At 48.9% G+C, this 22,373-nt stretch overlaps 2 protein-coding genes across 4 annotated transcripts in view; both read left to right on the forward strand.

Moving 5' to 3' along the window:
- Positions 1-1,742: 1,742 nt before the first annotated feature.
- On the forward strand, positions 1,743-15,203 carry CENPS (centromere protein S). 2 transcript variants are annotated; one of them, XM_061568106.1, is made up of 5 exons: positions 1,743-1,809; positions 8,262-8,385; positions 12,290-12,323; positions 13,725-13,791; positions 14,260-15,203. In XM_061568106.1, exons 1-5 carry the CDS (start codon positions 1,765-1,767, stop codon positions 14,401-14,403), a joined length of 414 nt encoding a protein of 137 aa, XP_061424090.1. In that variant the 5' UTR covers positions 1,743-1,764; the 3' UTR covers positions 14,404-15,203. The 2 variants fall into 2 exon arrangements, with proteins under 2 accessions (XP_061424090.1, XP_061424091.1); XM_061568107.1 differs by lacking the exon at positions 13,725-13,791.
- A 3,715-nt stretch (positions 15,204-18,918) lies between these two features.
- Positions 18,919-22,373, forward strand: part of LOC133352422 (uncharacterized) — a 50,443-nt gene continuing 46,988 nt past the window's right edge. For both annotated transcript variants that reach the window (XM_061568050.1, XM_061568051.1), the window contains exon 1: positions 18,919-20,109. In XM_061568050.1, the coding sequence (XP_061424034.1) occupies positions 19,424-20,109 (686 nt within the window). In that variant the 5' untranslated portion in view covers positions 18,919-19,423. The remainder of the gene's footprint in view (positions 20,110-22,373) is intronic.

Raw genomic sequence — 22,373 nt, forward strand, 5'->3', positions numbered from 1 at the left:
ATTAAATATAATATTTTTGTCCTAAAAAGTGTAAAATTTAGGAAAAAAAATTTCACGAACATTAATTGTCACGCACAACGAGTTTGTGTGGAAAATGTCAGCTCGATTGGATCACGGGAAGTGGGTTAAAAAACGACCGAAAGATTTGCACGGTCCTAAGCAAGCAAGCGAACTTAATATAAAGGATTTTAAAATAAATTTCGTGTGAGCCCACAGCATTAAGACAATGATCAGCAGTGGCAGAGGTATTGGTCCTACCGTGTTTCAGATCTGCCTTGTGTTCGCGAACACGGTCCGAGACATGTTTCGTTTCCCCAATGTAACTGCTGCCGCAGCCACATCTTAGTTTGTAAACACCAGGCATGTCAGAAATCATATCCTTTACAGATGGGATCAAATCACGGATTTTGTGTACAGTGTTCAAACGAACCTGGATTTTGTGTTTGTTTAAGATTTTGGAAATATTTTTGGTAACCCCTGCTATACATGGAAAAGTGATGGTTTTGATTGGATCCTCAGATGGTTGTCTCCCCATAGCTGGGGAGACAGCTTTGCGGATTGTACGGTCAGAATATACATTCATCCTGAGGGCTTGGTGGACGTGCTCCAGCTCACTGGCTAGGTCAGCGGTCGGGAACCTATGGCTCGCGAGCCATATATGGCTCTTCCAGTGACGGCATATGGCTCCCAGACAATTTTGAGTAGAAAAAATAATTTTAAAAAATCTGTTTGTAACTGATTTTAAAATAATTGTGATATTACTTAATAATACTGTGTCATTTTAAAGTGAACAGAAATTAGTTTTGAAGATAAATTTCACGGGTCACGCCTGCATGAAGCTCAACCTCACCACGTATGAACCAGACTACAAGGCCATCAGCAAAACCACGCAGCACCAGACGTCGCATTAAAAGTAAGACATATTTAATTTATTATACGTTAAAAATACTATATGGCTCTCAATGAAATATATTTAGAAATATTTGGCTTTTATGGCTCTCCCAGTCAAAAAGGTTCCCGACCCCTGGGCTAGGTGGTGCTGGTCAGAGATGCAACGGGCCCGTAGAGTGACGTCACGCGCGTGACACACTGACAGTTAAAGAGTGGCCATAGGTAATGTTTATTAGGAGATAACACAACAAAATCGTAAATAATCGAGTTCAATCGACACGTAAACAAAACAGCATTGTTATAATGATAGAATGCCTGTCAACCCATACGGTTTACCCATATTCTTGTACAGGGAAATTGAGTTAAAACTATTTTTGTGTTTCTCCCTTGTGATGGGACTTTGTAGGATGAACGTTGAGATTTATAAGGGCACGGGGTGACCAATAAGACATGAATTGGTCTGCACTAAGGGGCTGACAAGAGCCGAATGGCTCACAGAGCTATGCCAAATGAATGAAACTAATGTAATTGGCACGTTTTGTTGACGTGACAAACCTTTAACTAATTTTCTGCGTCGGGCGGCGGCGGTTTAACGACACATATTTACGCGATGGAACCCAATTTTTTTTTTTTAAATCCGTCCCCTTTGTTATGGTTAATCGATGATTGTCGAAGTCCTAATAAAACTTCTCCCTTCCCAACATGGAGGGCGCACGACGCCGTCCACTTAGACCCGTCCCTACCCAAAATGGCCGCGACCGGGGCAACGCGTGGGTGGCTTCCGGGTAAGGATGGGCGTGGCTTCGGGGGGGGGGGGTAATGGGCGTGGCTTCCGGTGTGGGGAGGGGGTTTGTTTTTTTGGCGGGAAAGACGATGGCGGCCGAGGAGGACGACGAGTCGCGGATGGAGTTGGAGCAGGTGAGGTGCAGTTCTCTGAGGGGGGAGGGAGGGAGGGGAGCTGAAGAAGATACAAACATTTCACCTCACACTTCTCCAACAGCTGGCTATCATCCACATCTTTCATTATTTTGGGTAAACAACAAACTCTGTTGTGTCCCTCTGACACAACTTTCTGTACACATCTTGGCATCATTTTTTGTTTACGATTTACAACATACCGCTGTATGTAAAGCGGAAAGTATGTTTTTTCAATCACTACTGTACACAGTATTACCTACCATGGCATACAGCGGAGTATTTGTCATATATCGTCAACGTAAAAAAGTGCTATGAAGAAAGCTTCATTGGCCGAAACGTCGCCTCTTACCTTTTAAGCTCTCGTGTACACACAATGCTGTTGACAAATGTCTTAAAACTCTGTTGCAATTAAGATTGACCGTAAGAAAGCGTTCATGAATCAATCACAGCATAACCAATTTAAATAATATATATCACTTGATTAAATATGGAGAACTCGATTCAGTTACTCACCCGGTGAGGAAAACTCGATTCAGTTACTCACCTGGTGAGGAGAACTCGATTCAGTTACTCACCCGGTGAGGAGAACTCGATTTAGTTACTCACCTGGTGAGGAGAACTCGATGTAGTTGCTCACCTGGTGAGGAGAACTCGATTTAGTTACTCACCTGGTGAGGAGAACTCGATTTAGTTACTCCCCCGGTGAGGAGAACTCGATTTAGTTACTCTCCTGGCGAGGAGAACTCGATTCAGTTACTCTCCTGGCGAGGAGAACTCGATTCAGTTACTCACCCGGTGAGGAGAACTCGATTCAGTTACTCACCTGGCGAGGAGAACTCGATTCAGTTACTCACCTGGTGAGGAGAACTCGATTCAGTTACTCACCTGGCGAGGAGAACTCGATTTAGTTACTCCCCCGGTGAGGAGAACTCGATTCAGTTACTCACCTGGTGAGGAGAACTCGATTCAGTTACTCTCCTGGCGAGGAGAACTCGATTCAGTTACTCACCCGGTGAGGAGAACTCGATTCAGTTACTCACCTGGCGAGGAGAACTCGATTCAGTTACTCACCTGGTGAGGAGAACTCGATTCAGTTACTCACCTGGTGAGGAGAACTCGATTCAGTTACTCACCTGGTGAGGAGAACTCGATTCAGTTACTCACCTGGTGAGGAGAACTCGATTCAGTTACTCACCCGGTGAGGAGAACTCGATTCAGTTACTCACCTGGTGAGGAGAACTCGATTCAGTTACTCACCCGGTGAGGAGAACTCGATTCAGTTACTCACCTCGTGAGGAGAACTCGATTCAGTTACTCACCTGGTGAGGAGAACTCGATTCAGTTACTCACCTGGTGAGGAGAACTCGATTCAGTTACTCACCTGGTGAGGAGAACTCGATTCAGTTACTCACCTGGTGAGGAGAACTCGATTCAGTTACTCACCTGGTGAGCAGAACTCGATTCAGTTACTCACCTGGTGAGCAGAACTCGATTCAGTTACTCACCTGGTGAGGAGAACTCGATTCAGTTACTCACCCGGTGAGGAGAACTCGATTCAGTTATTCACCTGGTGAGGAGAACTCGATTTAGTTACTCACCTGGTGAGCAGAACTCGATGTAGTTGCTCACCTGGTGAGGAGAACTCGATTCAGTTACTCACCCGGTGAGGAGAACTCGATTTAGTTACTCACCTGGTGAGGAGAACTCGATTTAGTTACTCACCTGGTGAGCAGAACTCGATGTAGTTGCTCACCTGGTGAGGAGAACTCGATTCAGTTACTCACCCGGTGAGGAGAACTCGATTTAGTTACTCACCTGGTGAGGAGAACTCTATTTAGTTACTCACCCGGTGAGGAGAACTCGATTTAGTTACTCTCCTGGTGAGGAGAACTCTATTCAGTTACTCACCTGGTGAGGAGAACTCGATTCAGTTACTCACCCGGTGAGCAGAACTCGATTTAGTTATTCACCTGGTGAGGAGAACTCGATTTAGTTACTCACCTGATGAGGAGAACTCGATTCAATTACTCACCCGGTGAGCAGAACTCGATTTAGTTATTCACCCGGTGAGGAGAACTCGATTTAGTTACTCACCTGGTGAGGAGAACTCGATTCAGTTACTCACCTGGTGAGGAGAACTCGATTCAGTTACTCACCTGGTGAGGAGAACTCGATTCAGTTACTCACCTGGTGAGGAGAACTCGATTCAGTTACTCACCTGGTGAGGAGAACTCGATTCAGTTACTCACCTGGTGAGGAGAACTCGATTCAGTTACTCACCTAGTGAGCAGAACTCGATTCAGTTACTCACCCGGTGAGGAGAACTCGATTCAGTTACTCACCTCGTGAGGAGAACTCGATTCAGTTACTCACCTGGTGAGCAGAACTCGATTCAGTTACTCACCTGGTGAGGAGAACTCGATTTAGTTACTGACCTGGTGAGGAGAACTCGATTTAGTTACTCACCTGGTGAGGAGAACTCGATTTAGTTACTCACCTGGTGAGCAGAACTCGATTCAGTTACTCACCTGGTGAGGAGAACTCGATTTAGTTACTCACCTGGTGAGGAGAACTCGATTTAGTTACTCACCCGGTGAGCAGAACTCGATTTAGTTATTCACCTGGTGAGGAGAACTCGATTTAGTTGCTCACCTGGTGAGGAGAACTCGATTTAGTTACTCACCTGGTGAGGAGAACTCGATTCAGTTACTAACCCGGTGAGGAGAACTCGATTTAGTTATTCACCTGGTGAGGAGAACTCGATTTAGTTGCTCACCTGGTGAGGAGAACTCGATTTAGTTATTCACCTGGTGAGGAGAACTCGATTTAGTTGCTCACCTGGTGAGGAGAACTCGATTTAGTTACTCACCTGGTGAGGAGAACTCGATTCAGTTACTCACCTGGTGAGGAGAACTCGATTCAGTTACTCACCTGGTGAGGAGAACTCTATTTAGTTACTCACCTGGTGAGGAGAACTCGATGTAGTTCCTCACCCGGTGAGGACTCAAGTGAGTGATTCATTATTTTGTGTAATATATTTTGCGTAACATATCAACATAAAGTGCTATGAAGAAGTGCCTATTCATTACCCATTGTGGATTAATGACATATTTACGCGATCTCACCCAAAATAAACGTGATTGTGAACTAGTTTATCATGAAGCCTGTCTTCACCATGCAAAGGTTTTTTAAAATAAATATAATAATGAACCTGATTTTTTTACACTTTTTATCGACGATCAGACACTTAAAAATACTAAAAAAAGTTATTTTTCCAGCAATAAACTAATTGTCGACTTGATTCAACTTATATTTTAAAACGTACACATCGGAAACCCGCTCCATTTCAATATTCCGTTCTTTATTAGAAAGAACAAAAATGAATGAATTTAATCTGATGAAGGAAAGCGCCTATCTTTTACCATTTTCGAATTGTTAAGATTTGAACATCATAAAATTCGTATTTTTTCCGTTCAAAAACCACATGAATCCGCAATATCTCCAAAACAATAAAAGATAGAACAATGGTTCTCGCTTTAATTTGATTTGCTGTTTAACGCCGCATGGGGCACTTAAAATCGAGATTTGAGGGGCTTAAAATAAACATTTTGGTTTTTCATATTTTCCTGTGGTTTGTGTCCTAAACGCTACCTATGCACCACATTTCAGCTTTCTACCCTGTCGGGAAGTATCCTAGAGGTTTTTGAGACCTACAGATTAAGGTCTTCATTTAGATTGGTCGCGAAAGCCTACGTGTTGAATTGTAAGAGTGAGCTGTTGATGAGACCCAGAACGTTGGAACTGGATCCAGAGTTTGCTTGCTTCAATAAGAAATGTTTGCTGCTGCTGCCGGATAATATTGGTCTGAAAGCAAAGAAGGCTGATGGACTCAGACACATTATTGCAGTTGTAATGTTATTCGTAATATGTTTAAAAGTGATTGTTTCAACGTTGAGATCACAAACGTAGACACGGACGCAACAATATGCAGCACCGAATGTACAAATGCTCTCTAATGCGCACTCCTGATAACACAGGTTATAAGATTTGCGCGTTTATAAATATACAGTAGAACCTCGGAAATCGAACGCACCAGAATTCGAACAAATCGGTGTTCGAACGATATTCCGAACATTTTTTGCCCCAGAAACCGAACGAAATTCGGAGGTCGAACGGGCAATCGTAACTTGTAAGAACCTGTACGGCTGAGACGCGTATGGCCAGCGTGCATGACACTTGCCCAGACACAAGTTTAACCACCTCCTCCTCACCACCTTCCACTCAAACCATCAACTCTCCTTACTACAGGTCAAGTGAAGTTCAATGTTCATTTATTTCATTTATTCCATATACTTATTCATTTATTTATTGTTCCTTGTTTTTTTGTATGATTTTATGCATGTAATTACTGTAAACTTAGTGTAAAAATGCTTTATAATGAGAGATTTCTTGTGTCTGGAACCAATTAATGTCAATAACATTAATTCTTATTGGGAAAATTAATTCGGTTTTAGAACAAATCGGTGTTCGAATGGCCATCTGGAACGAATTAAGTTCGATCTCCGGAGTACCAGTGTGCTTACATTCTCAGCCTTATTCAGATCGCCAGCTCAAAAAAAAACGAATGTCTAGCCAAACATTTTCTAAACTCTTAGGTTGTTGGTCTGACGATGGCGATCACACATTCAGTTCCCTTGAGTTGATTGTCTGGATACGGATGAGTGAGACCTTTTGTACGTGCAATGCACAACTTTGTGGCAGTATTAAAGCCATTCGTTTCCAGCCTGAATTTGTATCCTCTTGTGATGGGTTTACTCGTCATTGACAGGCTTGAATTGTGGAGGCACTTGACAAGGATGTTTCGGGCTCAGACCGTTAATCCACCTTATTAAATCTCAGTGAGCTAAGCAGCTCCTTTCCACCATAAGCTATTGAAAAGAAGCTTGAAATGCATAAAGAAACGTGACATCCGTGCTTGGAAATGACACGGAGAGGCAGGAAGAGGAGCACATGGGAGTAGAGAACACATATCACGTTGAGTGTTAAGGAAATTTCAGTATACAACTTTTGGATGCTGGATTAATACAGTGTTCCCTCGTTATTCGCCAGGAATACATTCCGGAGAAGTTCGTGAATAGCAAATGTCGTGGATAATGATATTAACCTACGAATATTGTACACACACCATCTGCAGATGTTTCTAAAGCTTAGAGAAGTTTCTTCTCTCTCATCTCTTTATCTCATTACTTAATCTCATCACTTTATCTCTCATCACTTTATCTCTCATCACTTTATCTCTCATCACTGTATCTCTCATCACTGTATCTCATATCACTGTATCTCATATCACTGTATCTCATCACTTTCTGTTTATCGATGAAGTCGTGTAGAGTTCCAGATGGGATTCGCGGATAGCAAGTTCCTGAATGACGGGGGAATACAGCACAATGTAACTGATATTGGCCAAACATCCCCAATGCTGAAACATTTCTTGAAAATTACTCATTTGGGATGGCACAGATCAGCAACATTGCCACCTCTTGCAAAACTTTGGCGGGATTCTCCTGCAAAAAAGTCTTGAGAGTCATTGAGGCAGCAACGATCGGATTCAATCTGCGAACAAATTAAGCAGACGATTGGTATCCTTTAGTTTAACACATAGGCTTTCGCGACCAATAGTATCCATAATAGATCGCGTAAATATAAATGTGTCGTTAAACCCGCCACCACCCGACACAGCCATTTAATAAGGTTTATCATGTAAACCAAACGTCAATTCATTACGAGTTCACCACACCATGTCTGTTTCTCCCCATGAAAACAGAAACATTTGTTTTAACACATCCCATCAGCCACACGTGTACACAACCTGGCTATAGCATGTATGTTTGTCTGGACTATGTATCTGTATGGGTTGTGAGTGTGAGCTATGTGTATGTGCCTGTGTGCGTAGGGGAGCGGTAGTGCAGTGGTTAGCGCACTGCACTATGAACCCGGAGACCTGAGTTCGATTCCCACTCAAGGCCAACAATTATCTGAACCGGTCCCAGGGCTCACCTAAGTCGTCTCAGCCTCAAATGAGTACCTGGTACGAGAGACAAATGCGGCCGTGCGTGGTGCTGGCCACCCACCCCCTGGTGTGCTGTGCCGGCCTTCCTAGATGCTTGCTAACAGCACTTGCCCCAACAGTCTGTTAAGGCTACAGGGGGGGGAGTAACGTGATTTGTGTGCATGTGCGTGCATGTGCGTACAGCGAGGATATTGCCCAGATTCTACCAGAAGTGGTAGTTTTGGGATTTGCTCTGCGCCAACAGTCTGTTAAGGCTATACAGGGGATCTTTGTATGACCTACACAATGTATGACCTACACAATGTATGTATAGGTTAAGTGCCTGTGTGGGCTATGTCTGTGAGCTTCGAGAATCTCTTCTCTGACTCTCTCCTGGTGCCAGCGTCTGCGTGCCGCCGTGCACTACACGGTGGAACGTGTGTTGGAGGAGGAGGGGGAAAAAGCCGGCCTCAGCTTCAACCGCCAGGTGGTGGCCGCCATCGCTGAGACCACCTTCCACCAGTGCAGTGCGTGAGGCCGGCCCCAGCACACAGAGATGTCACACACACAAAACATCATAACACAGAGAGCACATGCAGCATGCTATGCCGCGCAGATGGTTTCTGATGAGAGACCACAACTTCTCCTGTTTGATTGTCCCAGAATATCACCCCATGGCATTTGTGTCTGCAAGTATACGTGTGGGTAGGTGGGTTTTTACGCCTTTGTGTGTGTCTGTGTTTGTCATTGTGTGTGTGTGTGTATATATATGTTCATGGGTAATTCACATGACCTTGGTGCATAGGAAACGCAGAAGCAAAAAAACAGCAGTAACAACAATCGTAACAACAACAACACCTTGCTATGGTGACGCTGCGACTTCTGCTGCTGCCCGGCTGCTTGCGGCCAGACTGTGCTCTCGCGGAACTGGCTGAGTGAGTTGAGCGGCAATGCCTCTTTTCCCTGGAGAATGGAGGGTCATACCGGGAAACTTCTCTTGGCTTGGATCGACAAACCAATTCTGTCTCACCCAAACGTCGCCGACACTGGTTGGACTCGACAGCATACTCGGCCCAGCATCCAACGTGCAGAAGGGAGTGCTGATTGGCTGACTTTAAAGTTCAAACAACTTGTTCCACATCCACTGTGCTACGATCTGCTGTGGAAATGCTGACCCCTACCAGACCGTGTTTGTCACTTGTTGGAATCCCCCACACATGGTTGTGCTGTAGATTTGGTCCGTTCTTCATCCGCCCTACATCCACACGAGCACAAAAGAGCGCCTTCATGGCCATACTGCTGCTGATGTCGGGTATTGAGCCAAACTCTGGACCAGAGCTCCTCAACTTTGGATTGGTCAACGCACACTCCAGAGTCAAAAATACGGTGCTAATCCAGGATCTGATCAACAATTGTGGACTCGACATATTGGCCATTACCGAAACCTGGGTATATGACGACTCACCAGATGTAATTAAGCATGGGGCTGCACCTAACGGATACGCAATTGTACATCAGCACCGTCGCGGGAAGTCTGGCACTGGCAGCCCGCACACCATAAAGACATCTTCATGAAAGTCTTGAGCGACTCCTTAACAATTATGTAATTCGAGTTGCTGCTTGTGAAATTAATGAACAGCATGTGGGGGTTTACAATCGCTGTCATCTACCAACTGCCACCTTCACCGCTCTTGGAATTATTTTCGGAGCTTTCCGGCCTGCTAGATTGTGGGTCACTTGGCTCTCACGACATAATCTGTGGTGACCTGAATTGTGGTAATTATGGTAAAATTCACAGTGATCTCGCCGCAATTATCGATGGTCGCACGTCAGCAGTGTGACATGTCGCTCGGGAAATATACTGGATCTCATCTTCACATCTGCCGATGTCATAACTGTGACCAATCTAAGTGAAGATGTATTTCGGATCACAGTCTCGTGACGCGCAAAATGGTATTTCCGATTATTCCCCCAGTCATCGCAACAATATACAGACACTGGAAAAGATTGGACCACGATGCTTTCTGTCAGAAGATCAGGTCATCATTCGCATGTCTAAATCTTGCATCTACGGTCTATTAATTTGCAGCTCAATAAAAAAATACATCACTGCTGTTCTCGATTAATTCATGCCCATCCAAACAAGCACAAAGAGAATGGGGAAAGTGTGCAGTAACTGGCTGTCACTGTCTTTAGAAGAAAACTGGTTTCGAGACCACAGAGCTGCCTGCAGATGTGCAAACTGACTCATTAATGAGTCTCACAGATTGTTCTATGCACTGTGTGTCAATGAGTCGGCTCACAACCCTCGTGCTCTGGTGCTGTTGTGAATGGTTGCTGGACTCCAACCACTCATCAACTAGTCAACCCAGTCTGTGCACAGTACTTGCGACGTTCTTTCCCAATAAAATAGTGACGATCAAGACAGCAGTTTGTAACTTGAAGGCAACGCATTCTCCTGGTCTGCCATCTGAGTTTGATCAACCTGGAACCAATGTGAAACTCGAGACCTTGGCACCAACATCAGTGGCAGAGGTGTCGATGTTCATTACATGGCTGCCAAATAAGACATCGCCGCTCGACGACATCCACACATCCATTCTAAAATAATGCTTGGACATGCTTGTGCTGCCGATTACCCACCTGGCAAATCTTTCGTTCAGTGAGGGCTGTTTCCCAGATTGATTCAAAATGGTGCAGGTAACACCGCTCCTAAAAAAGTTGACTTGAGCCATAGTGACCCTAGTGATGACACCCGGTGGTTCAGATAACAATTCGTCATCCAGCGGTCTGATCAGGGGAAAGCAGTACACCAAGTAGGATTGTGAACTGCACTTTGTGGTTTTCCGAGTATCAAACTCCTCGTGTGTGTGGTGGGGTTTCTCCGGGCGCTCCAGTAAATTAAGCTAAACATTCGGGTCTGATTGGCCATCTGTGCTGTCAACTCCATGCCCTTGTGTCTAGGTTCAAGTTCTATACTAAACAAATTTTTATTTTACCAGGTAAGGCCGATTGAGTTGAATTGCTCTTTTTCAGAAGCGACCTGGTCACAAATGATAGAATAACGAAAGTTGGCTTATTACGTGGAAATTCATAGCAGCCCAATACAGGGACTCCTTTGCTTATGAAAATTCGACTTACGAACTTTCAAAGATACGAATAAACCTGTCCGTATGTCCGGTTGCCTGTTCGGACCGAGAATCGTAAGTTCTACTGCCACACAATAGATGGTGGTGGTTATTCGGTGTCATTCCCCAGCATTTCCAGTATTTATGCCTGGGCCGCCACCATTGTCCATTGTTGTTTTGTCGCTGTGTGGTTCGCTATGGCTTTCTGTGCTTTTCACGAACATGATACTATTGCCTGTTACAAGTTGATTTATGAAGAGAAGAAGAGAGCAACTGTGCAGACATCTCTTGGTAAGTCTGTCAAGAGAGTAGAGAGGAAACACGAACACCAAAGGGAATTGGCATCTACATCTGTAGAACATGAAGAACCAGTAGCATCTACATCTGCAGAACATAAAGAACCAGTGGCATCTACATCTGCAGAACATAAAGAACCAGTGGCATCTACATCTGCAGAACATGAAGAACCGGTGGCGTCTACATCTGCAGAACATGAAGAACCTGTGGCGTCTACATCTGCAGAACATGAAGAACCAGTGGCATCTACATCTGCAGAACATGAAGAACCAGTGGCATCTACAGGAGCTTATGCAACTTTTAAAGTCATTCCCCGTGTTTAGTGTACATGCCGTACAACATTTTTGGAATCGACAGGAGTAAAGTTGGACTTACGAACAAATCGACTGACGAACAGACTTCTGGAACCTAACTTTTTAGTAAGTAGACGAGTCCCTGTACTCTAAATGCACGTTGATTCTAAAGGTGGAGGGAAAAACCAGAGGACTTGGAGAAAAATTCATGCGACCACGGGGAGACACACGCAAACTCCAAGACCTTATGTTCCTCAGGCCATTAGTGGTCACCTCTATCAAATTACCACTGTTTATGTACAGCGTCTTGAGCTGTGGTCACATTTAGATGTGATGTAAGTCCGCATTATAATGGTGTTGTTTGTGTTGAGAATTGGAGATTCTTTACTAGATGAATACATGCAATTATCATGTTTCTTGTGTTCAGCTAAAGGAAAAACACAATGTAACTGGTCTTGGCCACAACACCCCACTGGTGAAAAATTAACTGCACATTACTCAATTTGGTTTACACACAGCAGCAACATCGCCCCCTCCTGCGAAAACTTGGTAGGAGGCTCCTGAATGCCTCAGTAAGGCTTTCTTGGGTAAACAAGTACAATAATAATTATTATTGTTGTCGAACACGAGTGCATGGTGCCCTGGTGAGTGAATCCACACTTCACCGAACCCAGTCTTATCACTCACGCCGTGCTTCTCTCTTCCTCACCCAGGTCTCTTTGCTCTGGACCTGGAGGCCTTTGCTAAGTGAGTGCAGCACCCTCTATACCTCTCTGCCACAACTGATGCGCACAGACACACACACGGCAAAGACAGATTCCCCGTACAGCTTTACAGGACTGTTGGGGCATGTGCTGCTAGCGAGTACTTATGAAGGCCGGCATGGCACACGAGGGGATAGGTGGCCAGCACCACGCACCCATGCACGTATACTCACTTGGCCTCTCTATTCTGTGAAGAAGAGCCATTGCCCAAAACGTCACCTATTATATTATTTTTTAAATCGCAAAACGTGTTATTGACAAATGTGGTGAGTGTTTTTGTTGTCGTTTGTGCTTGTGCACCACTTGCCAACGCAGAATCGCCAAATTATTTGTTACGCTTAATTCTGTTATCTGTTTCTGTAGCTTTGTTTTCTTACCATTAGCCTAAATGCAATGTTACAATCACATTAGCATATCATTAGCATAATCGATTCTGGCATGCATGATTCACTGCATGTGCCGTGAGCGTGGGAATCGATTGCAATCGATCGATGCATTGTTACGTGCCTAGTGTATGTAATGTGTATGCACACCATGTGTATTAGCTGTCGTATACTGTGTGTATAATGTACTGTGTGTGCTGTGTATGTCTGCTGTGCATGTACCGTGTCTGTTGCGTGTTTATTGCATGTGCTTCACGTGTGTCCTATTTTCTGTGTATTAGCTGTGTGTCTGCAGTGCGTACTAACACGCAACATGAAACATGCCTTTGTAACGCCAAGTTGACTTGAGGTGTGGACATGTGATCTCTGTATTGTGGTTTCAGTAACCTTGGAAGGGGGCCACAGGGAGCAGTGATGTTGATTAGTGGTCCGCCATACCAAATAGAACCACGGGTGTATACTGTGTACAGTGAATGTCCTGTGTGTTTTATAGGAATAGTGATTCATCCCCTCCACCGCGGCTTGATGAATTCGATTCAATAATCAATTCCCTTCTAACACTGTGCTAAATTTACCGGCTGCCAGTGGCTGCTGAGGTCACGTGAACCCATTACACACAACGTATACAAATCAGAAATAATTGATTGTGGCACGCTCGATTCGCCCCGTGTGTCGCTAGCATAGGAATGGGACCGATGCTTCATCACACTGGGAGTGTTCATTGTGTGTGTGTGTGTCTCCCCATGTCTGTCTGTGTGTGTCTCCCCACGCATGCCCCTCTCTTCCCATGTCTCTGTGTCTTTCTGTGTCGGTATGTATGAATCCTCCCCTACCGATCTCTCTCCACATGCATCCCCTTGTATTTTTGTCTGTGTTTTCTCCTTTACCCATGCGTCTCCCTCTGCCTCCCTCTGTCTCTCCATGTGTCTGCCCATGCACCTGTGTATCCCTGTGTCTCCCCGTGTCTGTGTGTGTATCCTCCTCTACTCGTGTGTCTCTAGGCACGGCAAGCGCACCACGGTCAACTGTGATGACGTGAAGCTGCTGGCTCGGCGGAGCAAACCACTGGTGGGATGGGGGTTGTCAGGGCTTGGGACAAACCATAATAGGGCCGAGGCAGAACTACACCACATTGTGTCGTCGACATGTATGCCAGGCTAATTCAGGGGTTGGGGTGCTCTGGTAAATCCGCGTGGTTAACAAAATCCCGTTATTTCTATGAACACCACATTTTACCCATTTAAAACATTTAATGTTAATTATATTGCTTTGATATGATATGCCTCATGTCCCTGTGTCTCAAAGGTGCTTTGTGAGAAACATTTACTGTCTTCATGTCCACGAGGCTCAGGGTGTCCTTTGCAGGTGACCATGTCTCCGTGTTTCCGTGTCCCAAGTCGCTTTGTGGGTGAGGGTGACTATCTCGGTGTCCCTGTGATCCATTGTCCCAAGAGTTGCTTTGTGAGCAAGATTGACTGTCTACGTGTCCCCGAGTCTTTGTGGGTGACCGTGTCTTCGTGTGTCCCCGTGTCTCAGAATCGCTTTGTGGCTGAGGGGAGCTCCGCTCTCTCTGATGAGCGCCAGCATCGTCGTGCCCAAGCCAAGGGTGATTCCTCACGGCGCCGGAAAACTAAACAGACTGGGGCTGGTGCGGCCGAGTCGGAGGGTGACAGCGCATAGCCATATCAACAGCACACCACACAGCTGTTACCAGCACACCGCCCCTGTCGGTGTATAGCTGTGTAAGCAGTCAGCAGTTTATCACAACTGTCGACACATAACTAGCTGTGTCACTGGCACACACAGGTGTCAGCAAATAGCTGTGTCGACACAAAGCTCTAACAGCGCACATAGCTGTCATTAGCACGTCGCTCCCTTCCCCGTATAGCAACACCACTTTCCTCTGCTAACTGTTGTCCTCTGCGAACACGTGCACTTGTTTGTCATTAGTATCTTGCCAGTGACCTGTCTGTTGTGGTGTTGAGTGACGTGATGTAAATTGATTAGCATTGTAGCAAGCTGCTTAACGCTTTACAACTATGGTTGTGGGTGTCTATGGATATTGGCTCTGTCTGTCGGAACATTCATCTGGGGGGTGGGGGGGTGGGGTATGATAATTGAGAGTGAAGCTGTGTTGTGTGAACTTGCCCTGATAGAAAACTAGCCAACGGGTTGCCAAGTCCTGCAGACAAAAACCAGTGCTGAAAGGCACTGGTTACATCCCAGTCCTGCCGACCGAGGTCCACATGCCCTCTCTCCCGGCAGAGCTGCTATCCGAGCCTCGTCACATCACACATCGCGATCTACGTATATACCGGTTCCTGCGTGCCTCGTGTGAATGCTACCGTTATTATCGCCGATTTAATACTTCCGAGGATCAACACGTGTTGGAAAGCCTTGCATGGCCAACGCGTATGTATAATTTTTCTTTGTCCATTGTAAAATGCATGTAGTTTACAAATAAACGCCTGTACACAGCTCTTGTGGGTGGCTTGCCCGTGGTGGTGGTGGTGGGAGTGGTGGTTGTGATGCTTGTGGTGGTGTTAATGATTTTTCCAGGCCATGTGCACTCCGAGGCCATTGAAAGTGTCGAAGGCTCGCTGACAGGAGGTCACGGTACAGTCTCTGGTGCCATGGTTTGACTGGCCTGACCGGTGAGTGGCGAATAGCGGTTGTTAATGATTGTGTTGATGGTTAGGGGGGTGTTGTTGTAACGTGGTGTTGATGGTGATTTGAGGGATGGTGATATGGTAGTGGTCGAAGTTACATGGTGCTGATCTTAATTATAATTTAGCAATTGGTATTTGCACCATTCTTAGAGTGCACAGCTATCACGAAAGAAGGCACTGGGTTTCATACAGTCTGCAGTCGTTCTGCAGTAGGGGGCGATGTTGCTTTGTAATCCCAATTGAGTAATGTGATTAGTAATTTAGAAATGGTTGTGGTGATGCGACTTCCTCCACTCCCCCAAGCCCTTGCAAAAATGCTCAGGTTGCGGGTGATAAATGGGCGCGTATATGGGATGGGGAAAATGAGGACTGAGCTGAGTGGACTTGCCAATGGCTGACGCCAGCGGTGTCAAGATTGGCCTCTGTGGAGGAGGCTCGTGAAGGACGCTACTGGGCAGCTGGAGGCAGTCGTCCTCCCAACAAAAGCCGAGGGCGGAGAATCGACGCTCACAACTAGTGGTGTAGCTGGGCTGCTAAACGCGAGGGGGCACGGGTGCCAGTCATCTTGGTTCATCCATAGTACGGTATCTGTCTTGATCTACCAGCACGCTTTGGACACTTAACATAGTCAAGAAGTGCACCTAGTCTGGCTCAAGCCTGGTGTTTTCACTACTTCGGGGCGAATGACAGTTATGGGGGAGTGGTGTAATGGAGAGGTGATTCTAGTTTGGATGGTAGTTGTGGTTTTAGTGGCCTGGCACAAGCGCCGTTGAACGTTCACACCACTTCGTGGCGAATGGCGGGTGTTGTATGGTGGTGCTGGTGATGGTGGTGGCGAGATGTTATCTCCCTCGCCTCGTATGTAGGAGGTTGATGGGTTCGAGCCTGACCCTGATGCCTGTATATTTGGAGCTCTCCTCGTGGTCACGTACATTTTTCTCCGGGGTTTTCCCTCCACATTTAGAATCGTGCGTTTCGAGTACTTGGCTTCAATCTTGATTTGAAGCTTTCGTGACTGCAGGAATCCATACTCTTTGGTTCTTTCGGTAAAATCACGTCGTTAGAAATAAAATAAAACAAATCACGACGTTTCAATCGCAACTCAAGCGGTCGTCATCAGGCAAAGGATTCAGCCTCTAAAGGCAAACTGTAAGGAGATGGGAGTAGCCAAAGTGTAACAACACCAGAAGGCACGGGCGGTGCACGAGTTGCCAATGCAGCAACAATGGCTTCTATACATTTCCACGTGATAAGCCACCTTCGTTGACCTATAATTTGTGGCCAGGTTGCTTCTGAAAAAGAGCGAAACAGCTCTGGGCCGGCCTGGCCTGGTAAAATAAAAATATAATTGGTTTTTTACCCTTCTATCTGGCAACAAAACTGACACCTTTTTACAGTTGCCAGATAGAAGGGTAAAACACCAATTATCATTTTTTACTGCCAAATGAGGTTCCAATGGTGTAAATGTTTACCCCGAGCTCTCATACTTTGATGGTGCATTGTCATCTGGTCCAACCCATGTGAGATTAGGCTCTAAGGAAAGCTGTCTCGGGTGTGGACCAATCAACTTCAAGGACAGTGTATATATTATCAGAGTTATGTTTTTTGTTTGCATTATGGCTGCAGGTATTGTGGTCTATGCAAACATGACTCCTTGTAAAAAAAAGGTGTCAGTTTTGTTGCCAGATAGAAGGGTAAAAAAACACTTATCATATTTTTTACTGGCAAATGAGGTTCCAATGGTGTAAAATAAAAATAGTTTAGATTTTGGAGATGGTGAATGGTGGTGACTGTATGAGTGGCAGTTGCGATTGTGCTTGTGGATGGTAGGTGAGGTAATGATTGGTGATTTTGTAGTTGTGGATGGCGGTTGTGATTTTGGATTGTGCTGGTTGATGTGATCGTGGTGACTGTTGGCTCTGCTGGATGTGTAGTGGGACGCTGTGACTGATGATTGTGTTCACGTAGCTTTTTGTGGCGATGGTGCTTGTGGTGGCAATAATGGTTCTGGTGGTAAAGATGCTGCTTGTTGTGGCGATGATAATTGTGGTGGCAGTAATCGTGTATGTGGCTACGTTGGTTGTGGTAAAAATTGCTGGTTGTTGTGGCGATGGTGCTTGTTGGTGGCAATGCTAATGGTTGTGGTGGTAAAGATTCTGCTTTTAGTGGAGATGGAGCTTGTGGTGGCAATGCTAATGGTTGTGGCGATGATGGTTGTGGGTGTCAGCCGTTGTTGCCTGTGATGGTTTTGGACACACGCATGCCGTCCGGCACGACGGAGTATAGACAAAGGAGTCGGCAGCGTGGGCTCCTGCAAATCCCGGGGGGGGTGGTGGTGGTGGAGGCGAGATCCGGGTCCTTAGGGGCCCTTGGGGGGGAGGGGCCCCCCATCCCCCGCATTGATCTCCCCCGCGCCCTTGTGCGGCACGGCGCGCGACTTCGTGATTCACCCCCCACCCCCTTTGCCCACAGCGATCCAGGGAATCGACGCCGGTCACAGATTCGATTCACATTGATTTCGTGAAACCTCACGGTCCCTTTGTGTTTGAACCGCACATAATCAGAATCTTTATTTATCCTGTCTGCCTGTCTGCCTGCCTGTCTCTCTATCTCGTGTGTGGTTCTGTCCCGTCTTGCTGCATTGCATTTTCTTCATTGTGTTGCCTGACTTGTGTGCATTGTCTTCATCAAATCTGTATGTGTTTTTGTGTATACATTCTTTATTGCCCACTATTTACAATAGAGTTTGTATTGTCTACAATGGGTGTCGTGTGTCCCATCTCGTCATCTGTACGTTGTCTGAACGAATCGAATACCGATTTTCTTCTGGGCGCGCGCGAAGCGATTACGATTTAGCGCGACTACGAATCGACGGCAGGCGATTAATCGCGAAACTTGCAGCAGCGCACACAGCGACATCAACAACAGCGCACAAGGCCGACCTCGCACAATGATGCGTCGGTGCTGCCGCTAACGCTAAAGCCGCGAACGCGGCAGCGAAATCCACAGGGCGGGGAAGCAGACAGGGATCGACTCGAGAATCGCCAACGAAGGGAATCGGCTTCATAATCGATAAATCGATTCATCATTGAGCGCGCGCGCTGAAGGGAGGGGGTGGGTGAGGGGGAGGCGGTGGGGGGGGGGGCCCGCGCGTGCCACGTGACCCGACCCCCCCTTGCGCCCCCCCCCCCCGCGCACCGGTCCCAGTCATGGGCAGTCGCGCGCCGAGACGCTCGATCCTCAATGAATGAGAGGGCGGGGGGCGGGGGGGGGGCTGGGGAAGGGGGGGGGTATGCGAGGGGCGGGGCTACGGGTGGAACCCCCCCCCCGGCTTGACTCGACCACGGGCTGCGCGACTCCGTTCACCGCGAGCTTCGTGCGAGAGATGTGGCGCGTCGCCTTCATGCAGCAGTGGGTCGAGCATGCCCCCCCTCCCCCACCACCTCTTTGGTGGTGGGGGAGGGGCGGGGGGGGTCCTGCACCACCCCCCCCCACCCTTCCCCCCACCCTTCCCCCCACAGCCCGGCTCCCGCTCGCTACCCTCCCCTCACTGAATCGATTACTCGGCAAGTCGATTAGACAGGCGCCGTAATCGATTGATCGATTTTGTCTCGGCGCTCCTCCTCCTCCCTGCATCATCATCGTCGTCCCCTTCTCCTCCTCGTCAGTGTGGCTGCGGTGCTCGTCGATGTTGTTACCGTCATCATCGTCGTCGTCGTTTGCACGGTAGTCGATTTGGCTCTACGTTCGTTGCTGCTGCTGCTACTGCAGCAGCAGCAGTCAAAGTCGTTTCATTCGCCCGGCTTGTCGGCTCCATTGTTTCGTCGTCTTCGTCAGAGTCGACGAGGTTGATCGTCGTCAGTTGCAGCGATCGCCGCTCTGATTACCATGCCCGGAGTGCCGCATTCGCTGTTGTAATCGTTACGGCGTCATCGCAATTAATTAACTATAATCATCGTCTCCATCATCATCATCATCGTCGCCGCCTTCATCGTCGTCGTCATCGTCGTTGGCTGCCGCTCTCGGCGCGAATGAACGAAGCGGCGCTCCCGGAGAGGAGGAGGAGGGGGGGAGCACCCCGCGAGGGGCAGGAGAAGGCGGAGGAGGAGACGACAGTGGGGGGCCCGGGCCCCCCGCAGCCCCCCACGGCTCAGGACCCCGACTCCCCTCACCCCCGCGGCTCGGACCCCCAAACCGCGACCCCCGAGCGGCGGCAGACCCCGCAGACCCCTTCCCACGACGGCGACTCTCGCCCCCACGACTCCTCCATCGCCGCGGGGTCCCCCGCCCCCAAAGAGCCGCTTCCCCCTCGCCCCCTCAACTCGCACTCCGCCCTGGATCTCAACTCTCACCCCCTGGGTCCCCGGCCCCATCACCCCCTCAACCTCAACTCGCATCCCCTTGACCCGCAGCCTCAGCACCACCTGGACGCTCTGCCTCTGCCCCCGCTGCCGCCTCTGTCCGGTTACGGGATCGGCGGCGTCGGCGTCGGGGTAGCGAACCTCCCCGAGGCGGGTCCCGGGTCGCCCGCGGCCGGGACCCCCCCGGTGAGGCACCAGGCCCTGCGGCAGAAGCGGTCCCGCGTGTGGGAGCACTTCGACCCGCCGGCGGGGAGCCGCGTGCGGTGCCGCGTGTGCGGCGTGAGCCTCATGTTCCACAAGAGCACCACGGCGCTGCGGGAGCATCTGCGCAGGAAGCACGCGCTGCAGGAGCTCAGGTGAGGAGCACGCGGGGTGGGGGGGTTGGGTGAGTGGTGGGGGGGTGAGGGAGGTAGGGGGGGGTGAGCGGGGTGGGAGAGTTTAGGTGAGGGGTGGGGGGGGGGAGCTGAGAGGGTGAGTGGTGAGCGGGGTGGGAGAATTTAGGTGAGTGGTGGGGGGGGTGAGGAAAGTGTGAGAGAGATGGGGGGGGGGGTGAGCGGGGTGGGAGAGTTTAGGTGAGGGGTGGGGGTGAGAGGTGTGAGAGAGATGGGGGTGGGAGAGTTTAGGTGGGTGAGAGAGGTGTGAGAGAGAGGGTGAGCGGGGTGGGAGATTTTAGGTGAGTGATGGGGGGTGTGAGAGAGATGGGGGTGGGAGAGTTTAGGTGGGTGAGAGAGGTGTGAGAGAGAGGGTGAGCGGGGTGGGAGATTTTAGGTGAGTGATGGGGGGGGGTGAGAGAGGTGTGAGAGAGATGGGGGTGGGAGAGTTTAGGTGGGTGAGAGAGGTGTGAGAGAGAGGGTGAGCGGGGTGGGAGAGTTTAGGTGAGTGATGGGGGGGGGGAGGGAGGTGTGAGAGAGATGGGGTGGGAGAGTTTAGGTGGGTGAGAGAGGTGTGAGAGAGAGGGTGAGCGGGGTGGGAGAGTTTAGGTGAGTGATGGGGGGGGGGGTGAGGGAGGTGTGAGAGAGAGGGTGAGCGGGGTGGGAGAGTTTAGGTGAAGATGAGTGATGGGGGGGGGGGGAAATGTGAGTGAGAATGTGAGTGGTGAGCAGGGTGGGAGAGTTTAGGTGAGGGTGAGTGATGGGGGGGTGATGGTGAGGGGGGTGATGAGGGGGGTGGGGTGAGCGGAACTGAGGGTGACGGTGGGGGGGTGAGCGATAGTGGGGGGATGAGGTGAGAGAGATAGGGGGTGTGATGGTGAGGGAGGAAGGTGAGAGGCAGGGTGAGGGGGGTGGGGTGAGCGGGACTGAGGGTGACATAAGAGAATGGGGGGGGGGGGGTTGAGTTGGGGGGATGAGGTGAGAGAGATGAGGGTGAGATGATAGGGGGGTAGTGGTGAGGGATGGGAGTAGATGGGGGAGTGGAAGGGGGTGTTGTGAGAGATACTGTGCAAGTATAGTGTGAGTTTGTGGTGAGATCGGCGTGATGTGAGGAGAGTGATGTGGTGGGTGGATGAGAGTAGTGGTGGGATAATGGTGATAAGGTGAAGAGAGCGTTAAGTGTGGGAGATTGTGGAATGAGTGTGGTGTGATGTGTAGTGAGAGGGGTGAGAGTGACGTTGGTGAGCTGTGAGGGTAGTGAGAGTGATGGTGTGTGGGTGGTGACGGATGTGATGATGATCGTGGTGAAGGTGGTTGTGGCTGTGAAGATGTCAGTGGTGGTGGTTATGGAGGTGGTTGGGAGATGTGTGTTGATTGGTGTGATGACGCCAGTGGTGGTCGTGGTAACAGAGGTGGAAGAGAGATCTGTGGTGATGGACGTGATGATGTCAGTGGTGGTGGACGTGGTTGAGGAGATATGTGGTGATGGACGTGGTGACGCCAGTGGTGGTGGTGGTGGACTTGGTTGGGGAGATCTGTGGTGATGGACGTGATGATGCCAGCAGTGGTGGTGGTGGTGGTGGTGGACGTGGTTGAGGAGATCTGTGGTGATGGACGTGGTGACGTCAGTGGTGGTGGTGGTGGACGTGGTTGAGGAGATCTGTGGTGATGGACGTGATGATGCCAGTGGTGGTGGTGGACGTGGTTGGGGAGATCTGTGGTGATGGACGTGATGACGTCAGTGGTGGTGGTGGACGTGGTTGGGGAGATCTGTGGTGATGGACGTGATGACGTCAGTGGTGGTGGTGGTGGTGGACGTGGTTGGGGAGATCTGTGGTGATGGACGTGATGACGTTAGTGGTGGTGGTGGTGGACTTGGTTGAGGAGATCTGTGGTGATGGACGTGGTGACGTCAGTGGTGGTGGTGGACGTGGTTGGGGAGATCTGTGGTGATGGACGTGATGACGTCAGTGGTGGTGGTGGACGTGGTTGAGGAGATCTGTGGTGATGGACGTGGTGACGCCAGCGGTGGTGGTGGTGGACGTGGTTGGGGAGATCTGTGGTAATGTACGTGATGACGCCAGTGGTGGTGGTGGTGGACGTGGTTGGGGAGATCTGTGGTGATGGACGTGGTTGACGTGGTTGAGGAGATCTGTGGTGATGGACGTGATGATGCCAGCAGTGGTGGTGGTGGTGGACGTGGTTGGGGAGATCTGTGGTAATGGACGTGATGACGCCAGTGGTGGTGG

The sequence above is a fragment of the Lethenteron reissneri genome, chromosome 40, assembly GCF_015708825.2.
Source record: "Lethenteron reissneri isolate LAM-NWPU_2019-01 chromosome 40, ASM1570882v1, whole genome shotgun sequence".
NCBI classification, from domain to species: domain Eukaryota; kingdom Metazoa; phylum Chordata; class Hyperoartia; order Petromyzontiformes; family Petromyzontidae; genus Lethenteron; species Lethenteron reissneri.